At 39.9% G+C, this 11038-nt stretch overlaps 1 protein-coding gene across 1 annotated transcript in view; it reads left to right on the forward strand.

The window, feature by feature from the left end:
• Positions 1-9711: 9711 nt before the first annotated feature.
• LOC115295338 (A-kinase anchor protein 7-like) overlaps positions 9712-11038 on the forward strand; it is a 140386-nt gene continuing 139059 nt past the window's right edge. The window contains exons 1-2 of the mRNA XM_029943226.1: positions 9712-9769; positions 10841-11032. Of these exons, the coding sequence (XP_029799086.1) occupies positions 9712-9769; positions 10841-11032 (250 nt within the window). The remainder of the gene's footprint in view (positions 9770-10840; positions 11033-11038) is intronic.

Consider the following 11038-nt stretch of genomic DNA (forward strand, 5'->3'; position numbering starts at 1 on the left):
GAGAAGGAGCATGAGCAGCAAAGGGGAAGAGAAAGAGCAAGAGGGAGAATCCCAAGCAGGCTCCATAGTCAGCACAGAGCCTGATGTGGGGCTTAACCTCACAACTGTGAGATCATGACCTGAGCCAAAATCAAGAGTAGGACTCTTAACTGAGCCCCCCAGGTGCTCCTCTGTAATTTAATTTTTAATCGCAGTTTGTCTTACTCACTAGGTCTCAGTTCTAGAAGTTTAACAACTGGCCCTTGCAATCCGGTGTGAACCAGCCCTCACACACCACTGGTACCAAGAGTGTACAGGGCTGGATGGACCTAGAATAAAAACAAGCTAAAACACTGACATCAGGACCAAGAGGAGAAAGAAGCAACTGCTCACTCACCCAGGAAGGCAGGGATGCCCAGGGAAATCTAACCTCACCCTGAAATTTGGTCTTCCTAAAGGCAAGTAGAAAACTAATCTAAGGCTAATCCCATGAGGGTCTCAGGTGTGGTTCCAGAAACACCAGTAAGAATGGTATTCCTTTGGATTAAATCAGAAGACAAGTCGGGGGACTGGTGGTGACAGCACTAGACTGGCTTATATTCTATACAATTCTAGAGATTAGGACATAGGGACGTGGGTTCTAACTCAGAGAAAGAGCACCGGTAGCAAAAAATGTGGTAGTGGCTCAAATCATAAGATGTAACACAGAGAAAGCTCCCATTGTCTGTCATTGGACAGATCACCAGGCTATGCAGAGTGTGAAAGCAAAGTCAAATGATACTAAATACTCTGGGCTAGACCTAATGACTGGTAAAGAATATTAAAACTTAAAAGAGACACTGAGAATCCCAGACTTCAGAGTTAGCCAGAACAAAGGATTTAGGATATCTGGTTCTGATAGAACATCAGTTGAGATATTCTGAATGGCTCTCCGCTCAGAACATCTTCTCCTTGATCCCTGCTGCCAAAAACAACTAGAAATACTGGATAAATTACATAAAAATACTTATAAATGTTTCATGGAATTCACAGAACAGTCAGGGATCTACAGAAAAAAACAAAAAACAAAAAGAGAGAAAAAAAAGAAAAAGGAAAAGCAAAAAGTCCTGAAAAGTATGTGATCTGTAGTGCTGATTTGCACCCTATCTATCAACTGAAGGGACTTTTGAGTGTACATTTTGCAAATTACATGGTATGCAGAAGACAGCAGATACAGTTAAGGATCTATGCAAAATCACTGCATAGATCTGAGATTCTATCAAACAACACTATGAGTGTTGAGTAAGAGTGCGTAAGATACACAACCACCTGGGGCGCCTGGGTAACTCAGCCGTTGACTGGCCAACTCTTGATTTCGGCCCAGGTCCTGACATTGCAGTTGTGGGATTGAGCTCCACCTGGGACTCTGTGCTGGGTGTGGAGCCTGCTTGGGATTGTCTCCCTCCCTTTCTCTCTGCCCCTCCCCCTGCCACATTCTATCTCTCAAAATTAGTAAACCGTTAAAACATTTTAACAAAAGAATACCTCTACCTTGAAGGAGACCTTACAAAATTCTGTGTCTCAACCTTTGCCCTGGTAGAATGGAAACTCTGTAACCTTAGCAAATCCTTAAGTGGGTTTGAAGCCAAATTCAAGCTATCTATGTGTGGGGTTGCCAAGTTTACCAAATAAAAATCGAAGATGGCAGGTTAAAAGTGAATTTCAGATAAACCATGATAAACAGTGTTCAGATAAACATACTACAAGCATGTCCCAAATATTGCACTAAAAAAGAGTGTGCAGGGGCGCCTGGGTGGCTCAGTCGGTTAAGCCTCCGACTTCAGCTCAGGTCATGACCTCATGTTCGTGGGTTCAAGCCCCCCGTCGGGCTCTGTGCTGACCACTCAGAGCCTGGAGCCTGCTTCGGATTCTGTGTCTCCCTCTCTCTCTGCCCCTTCCTGCTCATGCTCTGTCTGTCTCTGTCTCAAAAATAAGTTAATAAAAAAGAGTGTGCAATAATGAATGGTGGTGGGCCTCGAATGCCTACTGAATTTGTCCTTAATTTGGTAGGTAAGCTTAACTGTGTGAGAGGCCTGCCTCAAAAGCCCATCACAGGTAGTTATCTGGCTTTCCGAGTCCATGCTCTTAAACCATTCCACTGTGCTACCTATGTACAAGACCCAGTGGATTTTTGGCAAAATATTAGGCACTTGATAAATTTTTGGCTTTTAGAAAAATTTCAGCAATGCTGATGATTTATGAGGTGCCACTTCAGTGGCACCCGGCTGGCTGGCTCAGTCGGCGGAGCATATGACTCTTGATCTCGGGGGTCTTAAGTTCAAGCCCCATTTTGGGAGTAGAATTTACTTTTAAAAAGGTGGTGGGGGCTGGGGTGGAAAAGAAGCACAACTGTAAACACTTGGGAAGTACCACGTGAATAGTAAACCGAATAGAGTGAGTGCTTTGGGGGAGCAGATGCCTTGTCTTTACACTTTTTTTTTTTAAAACCCTGTAGAACAATATGATATATTACTAAGAAAAGTCATAAAAATCAAACAAGTTTCTCTTAACTTGGTAAATTTATTTTTGATGTATGCATCAAGAAAATAATACCAATGAAAGAAGAATAAAAAAGTCCAAGGATATTTGTTAGTGTATTCTACTGGAAGCCAACATTGTCAAAATGATAAAGATTTAGGGACTTGTTAAATAAAGGATGGTAGAATACAACAAAACATCATAATATAGTACAAATTAGACTATATATAAAAAACATCTATTTGAAATGACTTTTAGAAAATATATTAAGGGAAAAAGTGGCATAAACTATATATAGAAATTATATTAAGAAAATGTACTGTGTTATTACAATGTGATAAAGATTGAAAGTCTCAGAGGACCCCAAGGTTCTATTAACACCTTATGATGAGGCGATTTTTACAGTCTTGTTGATTATAATTATTTTGACTTTCTTTTATTATATAGCCAGGTATACAGAAAATAAAAGATATTCTTTGATTTGAAAACACACAATATTTAAGCAAAGAGCAGTTAGGTAATATATTCATATAGATATAGATGATTATCACTAAGGAAATCTTTCACTGTGTAAGGGAGAATAGACTCAAATTTCCTCCATCTCTGATTCTATTTCTTTCTGGGACTTTTACATTTTTTCTATTTTTTTTTTCCTCTCCTTATAACATCTGATCCATACAGGATTCAAAGAAAACCACATAATTGTCAATTATACTGATGGGCATGCAAATAAGTTTAGTCTTACCAGTACCATCTTGTGCATCTTGTGCATTTAAATATCAATTTCACAACTATAAAATGGGGAACATGTATGCCAAGTAAGCAACAAGGTGACTAAATTTGGAAAGATATGCAATCTTTAATTAGTATCTTATTAATCTAGTCTGTTACTATCTCCCTGAAAAAGAATTATAATACACAGTTAAAATGGAACAATGAAAAATTTAAATGTAAACCATACCAACACTTTCTAGCACATTAAGAGGACAACAAAACCAACAAATAGTAAAACAAAACAAAACAAAACAAAAAAAAACAAAACAACCCTAAAAAAACCAAAAACACAACCCTAGTGATTCACAAAGTAGAATTTGACCCAGCTCCTAACACTTTCATTTCAGTATTCAGTAGATCTTACCAGAAAGTAACGATAACAAATCATTCGTGCAGAATGGTCTACTGGAAAGTAGATAGTTTAAATGACGCATATGATAAGAAAAGCTAAGAAACATGTGGTTTTGAGCTAAATCATATCGGATAAACTATCAACTGAGAACCCCCCAGCACTAATGAAATTCAGGAAGCCTAACTGGAGCTGGTAAGCCTATTCTCAATATTTGGTATGTGACCAAAATGTGATCAGAAGCACTAACTGCTTTAGTGTATAAAAAGAGATTATCTCAAGACCACAATATAAGAACATTATTATCTCTAAGTAATGATACAAACTAGCATATTCCTCATAATACGTAAATGATCCTCTTTTGTTTGAAGAAAAAGAATCATGTTCTTGATGAATATATTCTTAGTGATTATTTCTTGTTTTTACCTGGAAAGGAAGAAATGTAAGAAGAATGTAATAAGTCAAACAGCTGATGAAATGTATTTAAAAAAAAAAGATTCAGATTATAATCAGAAAGATGATGAAAGTGTTCCATCCATCATTTCCTAACTCCATACATTCTTCCTGAGTCTCCTCAAAGAAACCCATAGTTTCTATGAACACTTACACATCTATAAAACTTGTAAATCACCAGGATTCTCCCTTCAGTGTCTTCTCCTTCCAGCAATTGAGTCTAGCACCTATTTCCATCAAGAAAACTGACATCTTTAGAATGTAGCTCCCTTAAACAACCCCATCCAAAAACTTACCAGAATTTATCTATCCTACAAATCCCTCCCACTCCTCTAAGATCAACACCTTCATCAAGTTCTGATGTTATACCCCCAATATTAATCAGTTTTTCTCCTTTACCTCTCTACTAATTAATTCCATGGGCATTTTTATTTTAAAGATTTAAAGTTTTTATTTTTTTTATTTAAAAAATTTTTAATGTTTATTTACTTTTGAGAGAAAGAGACAGAGGCATGAACAGGGGAGAGGCTGAGAGAGGGAGACACAGAATCTGAGCTGTGGAAGCAGGGCCCGAACTCACCAACCGTGAGATCATGACCTGAGCTGACGTCAGATGCTTAACTGACTGGGTTACCCAGGCACCCCTAAAGATTTTATTTTTAAGCAATCTCTACATCCAAAGTGGGGTTCAAACTCACAAACCTGAAATCAAGAGTTGCATGCTCTACTGATGGAGTTCCATGGGCATTTAAATGGAACCCAGTTCAAGGGCACTTCCACCCCTCAAAATCGATTGACATTGCTCAAATTCTGGTGGCTGTGAAAGTCTACCCAACCATGCACGATTGCTGCAAATTCTTAGGCGCTTACAAACATTAGACCCTCCCAGCTGCTAACCACAGGAGTCCTTGCATGCTCTATGTTCCTCAGTCTTCTCTTTGGTTTTCACAGCAAAATCACTCACACCTAAAATTGGTGAATGTAATTACTGACTTTATTCAAGGCGCCCGAGGCATGAGGAGAAGGGTCGCATTACCCAGTGCACACCTCCTGTCATCTTGCTTGCTCAACTTGTCCCTCTCTCCACTCTCACTTCTCATCCTCTGGGAACACCCAATTCACCCACTTCTAAAGTCTTGGTGCCAACCAATCAATTTTCTCTTTCTCCACATTATTGTTTGTAGTTTTGCCATGGATTGTCTTGCAATCTCTCAAATCTAGCACTTTCATTTCATTCTTGGGCTAACATCTTAGTTTAGGTTTCTGCCCCTCATGCTTTGATGACTACAGTATCCCAGTGAACTAATAAGACTCGGGGCTTTGACTCTCTCTGCCTTCTCCAATAAGTCCTGCACAGTCCTGAAAGATGTGTCTTTCTAAAGCCACCCTTCACCATGTCAGTTCCAAGGTCGGAGGTCTTTAGCAAACCCCCATTCTAAGTCCCAATTGCTTATCCTGGCATTTAAGACCTCCTATAATCTGGTCCCAACCTAATTTTCCAGCCTTATCTCCCAGTCCTCTGCCACCTGAACCAGTCAAACTGGTAGACCCACTCTCTTTTGTGTCTACTTGCACAGTCCTGCCTCCCAGCTTGGAATGTGTTATCCCCATTCTCCAGCTTTCTTCCTCCACTCATTTTCAGACCAGGTCTCAAATATTACCTCCTCTGCAAAGCCTTTCCTGGCTTTCTTAGCCCATGGAAATTTTTATCCTTTGGACACATTATCTCTTTTCTCTTGATCTGTATCAGGGTGACAATTGTCTCAGTTAGGGACCAAGGGGTTTCCTGGGACTTGAGACTTTCTGTGCAAAAACTGAACAGTTCTGGGCAAAAACCGGGACAGTTGGTCACTCTACCTGTAATACATGTGGTGAAGGGTCTTGGGCAGGAAGGAAGGCGGTGCCTTTTGTGGATACCTACCATGGAAATTCAGATGTTAGGGCTCTCCACAAAAAAACTCCAGGGAAGGAAAAGGAAGGTGAGTGAGGACACTTATTGGCCCCAAGGATATGCCAAGTGTGGCAGAGACCTTCTGGTAAACACATAGCCAAAGAGAGATCCCATTTCTGTCGTTCCCTTCATTATGTATATGTACACACACACATAAATTAATTTATATACAAACTAAACATAAATCAACAAATTAATTAATTTTGAAGGAATCAAGAAGAAAAAAATGTAAGGGTGAATACAAAGATACATTCCAAGTAAAGGAATTTAAATAATGAGCTAAGTGGGTGGGAAAAGTACAAATCTTAGAACCAAGAGGAGTATCTAGACAGGTAAACAGCCTTTTCTTTTTATTGTTACCTTGGAAACAGAATAGGAGCTATTCAGAACTAGAAGTAAATAACACCCCAAAGTTAAGGTCAGACTTTCTGATGCTAAATTGAAATCCAAGGTGGGTTAGAAAGGTTGGCTAAAACGGCAGCAGATCGGCCAGTCAGAGCATTGTGTCAGAGATCTGTAATACGCACTTGTACTTTGGATCTGTTACAGAAGAATATTCAGATCTGTTATAGAAGAAAGCTGTTAAAATTGTTTCTATTGTTATATAAGATGGAATGAATGAACCAAGATGAATTACATACAGATCAATAGTAAGTGAAATATGTACATGTTAAATGTAGATACATATATAAAAGGATGGAAGGACCAAGAGGTGTCTAATAATCGTGAGGCATTGGATGTATATGAGGCACCTGTGAACAGGAGCGCTTGTCTCTGCCTCTTTCCGATAGGGCGAGTACGTGTCAGCAGCGTTAGGGAACCTTCCAAGTATGGGCCTCCTCGCTTGAGGCTCAGTCCTTATCCTTAAAATGCACGTAAGCAAGGAAAGCTGCTGGAGTAATGCAGAGAGTAATACAGCAGAGATAGGATGAATGAGTATTGTTTACTCCAGGATACACCTTTATATAAAGATTTAAGAGTCAGCCATTGAGACAAAAGCAAAAACCAAACCAAAAAAATAAATAAATAAATAAAGTTCAGCCTTGAAATTATGGTATAAAACAATATTTAACGACATGAGAAATTAGTCACAACATATTGCAAGGAAAAAAGCAGGTTACAAGGCCAGATGCCACATCATTCTATGTTTATTAAATATATGCTATAGCGAACACACGTGTGTGTGCGTATGTGTCTATGCACGTCTGTTTCTAGAGAGATATACTTCTGCTTGATGTATTATAATTTTGAATATTATTCTATGGGTTTTTCTGCATTTAAAGATTGTAAAAAACATGTTACTTAAGTTAGAAATTAGAAATCTGAAGTCAGAAGTATTTAAAATAAGTTAAATACTGCATTTGAATATTTAATATTTTCAGACCTTATAACTGTGTCTGGCTACTGAAATAAATCTATTATTAAATGGATGTAGTGATTTTTTAAAATTTATTTTGAGAGAGAGAGAGAGAGAGATAGAAAGCTTGTGCATGTATGCACACGAGTAGGGGAGGGGCAGAGAGAGAAAGAGTGAGAGAAGAAAATCCTAAGCAGGTCCATGCTTAGGACCTTAGACTGACTTAGGGCTCAACCCCACCAACCATGAGACATGACCTGAGACAAAATCAAGAGTCAGATGCTTAAACGACAGAGCCACCCAGTGCTCCAAAACAATGACTTCTTAAGTAAATGTTACACTCAAACATTAATGTAAAAGCATATGTCTTTTGGGGTGCCGGAGTGGCTCGAGTTCAAGACCTGGGTCAGGCTCTTTGCTGACAGTGCAGAGCCTGCCTGGGATTCTCTCTCTCTCTCTCTCTCTCTCTCTGTCCTTCCTGCTTGTGCATGTGCTCTCTCTCTCTCTCTCTCAAAATAAACAAATATACTTTAAAAAAAAAAAGCATACATATTTTGTTAAACACATATTCCTTGTCCAACAAAATGAAAGGTCATCCTGAGTTGCCCTGGGTGACCAAGGGTCCCAGTTGACTTTCTACTGATACGTGACTATGTCTTTCTGAACCACATAATTTCATTTTCCTTGATAACCATTTGTAGGTATAGTTTATTAGGAGAACCAAAGAAGCTTCGAGGACAAAAGCTAAAGCAGCAACAACTGTTTTAGTAGAAATGCATGGGGACAGGACCACAGCACAAAAGAGAATTGAGGGACCTGAAGAGGGAACTCACCATACAGAACAGAGTTGGCTGGATGAATGAGCCAACTTCATAGTAGGCCCTGAGGGGCGGTCAGAGGGGTGGTGAGACAGGAGTGTTGTTGCAGCTTGAACCGCAACCTTTCCAATCCAGTGATGTTGGCACTCATTGTATGCTATCTTCAGGGGAGGAAAAAGACTATGTGAATTGTTAAAAGATAAACTGAGCCAGATTCCATTTTTAAGAGTTTATTTGAGCAAAAATTGATTTGAAGCTGGTGGTATCCAATCTAGCAGATAGAAAGGAGCTCTGGGATCTGTACAAAATGAAAAACTGTTACAGGCAGAAGGGAGGAGAAACAAGGAAGTTATATTAGGAGCAAAAACTGGATTGATGATTGCAAGGCTACTTTCCTTTAAGGGTAGGCAGGGGTCGCTCAGGCAGATTCCCTAACTAATGCTGGTCAGGCAACTCCTGATTGACTGGTTTAAGATTCCATGTCTAGGATAGTTGAAACTATGACAAGTCTTGGTGTGGTGACATGAGGCTTAGTATAACTGACTCTGTTTTGGGCCTATTGTCTTGTTTTTAACAAAAGGAACATGCTATCTCAATGAATTCTCTAATTCTCAGCGGTCCAAGTAATCTTCTGTGTATCCCAAATCCATTGTTAACAACTGAATAAATGTAAAGATCAAATTTACTTTATTCAATGATTCATGAATAGAGGCAGCATACCATCTACCAAAAAAAAAGGAGCTCCGAAAACCTGAACAAAATTTAAGACTCTTAGAGGCAAAAGGGGGCAGGGACAAGTAAAGGGTAGGTTATGTTATCTTTCTTTGGGGGCTGGAAGGGGTCAACAGGTAGATTACCTCACCAGTGCTGACCAGGAAATTCCAGATTTACTGATTTAAGATTATATTGCTGGGAAAGGTTGAAACTGTAATTAGGTGAGTTATCAAGTCCTGGTTTACTGATGTGAGATTTAGCATAAGTGACTCCATTTTGTGTCTATTGTCTCTGTCTCACTCAACATCACCAAGCAGAATGTATAGCATGTGGGTAAGAACTGGTCTTTTCATTTGCAAGAGAATGTAACCATGAGGATTGTTGCCATGTGGCCAGGTGAACCACCAATCAGCTGATGTCTGGTGAGGATAGAGGGCTTCCTGGAAAGGAGACTGAACGAGAAAGGCTCAGTGAGGCAAAGGCCGAGGACTGATGGCAGCCTGGAAGATTCATTAGTGATGTCAGACACCATTTAGAACCCCAGAGGTATGTTGGAGGTATTTCATCAGGGGCTGGAGTTCTGGCAGGAGCAGAAATTAACAGTCAGATGTTAAAGTTAATGACAGCTATTTTTTAGCCTCAGGTTGGTGAAGCTTTAGGATATTATTCCTTATGATACCGTTTCCTTTTTATGACATTTATTTGGGTGTGTTGCTTTTTTTTTTGACAAATCTAACTACTTAAACAGATCTGATGCTTATGAAAGTTTCATTCAACAACTATACATTGAGTAACCTCTATGCACTTGGAAATACAGACTTTGTCTCTGCCTTCAGGTGGTGACCAGGAAATGTTTGGTAAGTAAGCGTTGTCAAGTAAAGTTCCTTATGCACGTCAGAATTACTCTTCTCTTCCGTATGACTTTCCCCTCTTCCCCCAAAGGGGGAAATCTTTACAAATGGAAATGTATGTTATGTCATCTTCACAAAATGAAATTTATGTGTTGCTTTTCATAGAAAGGGGGAGGACAGTTCTTTCATTGCAGTTTCTCAATTACTCTGTTCCAAATCTTAATGTTAGAGTGACATATTTTGAGGCGACATATTCTTATCCCCTTCAAAATAAGCGTGGATTGTTTTTTGTTTGTTTTGCAGCTTTTAGTTTTATTACTTATTGCAGATACTCATGTTTCTTTCTCTGTTACTTTCTCTGTTCTTAGGTGATCAGCTCCTTAAGAGAAAGTGTCTTACTCACTTGCACAACCTCAGGAGAGTTAGAGGAACCCGCTGGACCTCGTTAATCTGCCCATAATTGTTCTGAATGTGCAAATCAAATACTCAACTTGCTAGAATCATTTTAGAATCAGAGTAACTAACAAGCTTTATTACTTCTGTGTATGGTCTTTTTGTCAACTATTGTGATTGTACCAAAGTCTTTTTTGCCTCCATTCACATTCTAGGATGCATTCAAGATAAATCAAGTGATATCCGCTAAATAGGCTACAGTAATTTAAGGAGTGCATCTAATTTTTCTTTACTGCATGGTTTTTTTGCACTTAAAAGTCCAGTAGAATTCTGTTCCAAGGTCAAAAGTACCCCCTTTCCCCCCAAATAAGTAAACTGCTTTTTCCTCCCATTTTACCAGTGCCTTAATCTACAAAAATCAGCCGGTTTCTATTTCTAGGCATAAAGCCATTGTTAACAATAAGAGACTTTGCCACAATTTGACCTTTTTTTTTAAGCAAACTCAATAAGACAACTAATTATACAGATGGACATGGTCTCATTCTTGTACATCTTGCTCTTTCCAAATATTTTGTAATCAGAACTGTTTTTAAAACTCTTCGCAAAACTAAATACATGGATCACTGGGAACCGCGGGCCACGCAACGCTCGGAGGCGGGTCCCAGTCTCACCCTACTCCCAAAGCCTGGGGCGGGAAAGGCCAGGCCGCCGGAAATAACCGAGGGCTGCCAAAGGCCGCGAGGCCGCCGGCTCGGGAGCGCAGACGGGGACCCAGCGCCGTGGGGCACACAGGCGCCCCCAAATCTCCGCGGGCGCCGATCGCGGCGGCCCCTCCGCCCTCCCGGCGCGGCGCTGGCGTCGCTCGCCCCAATCCGGGTACCA

This window comes from Suricata suricatta, chromosome 7, assembly GCF_006229205.1.
Source record: "Suricata suricatta isolate VVHF042 chromosome 7, meerkat_22Aug2017_6uvM2_HiC, whole genome shotgun sequence".
NCBI lineage: Eukaryota > Metazoa > Chordata > Mammalia > Carnivora > Herpestidae > Suricata > Suricata suricatta.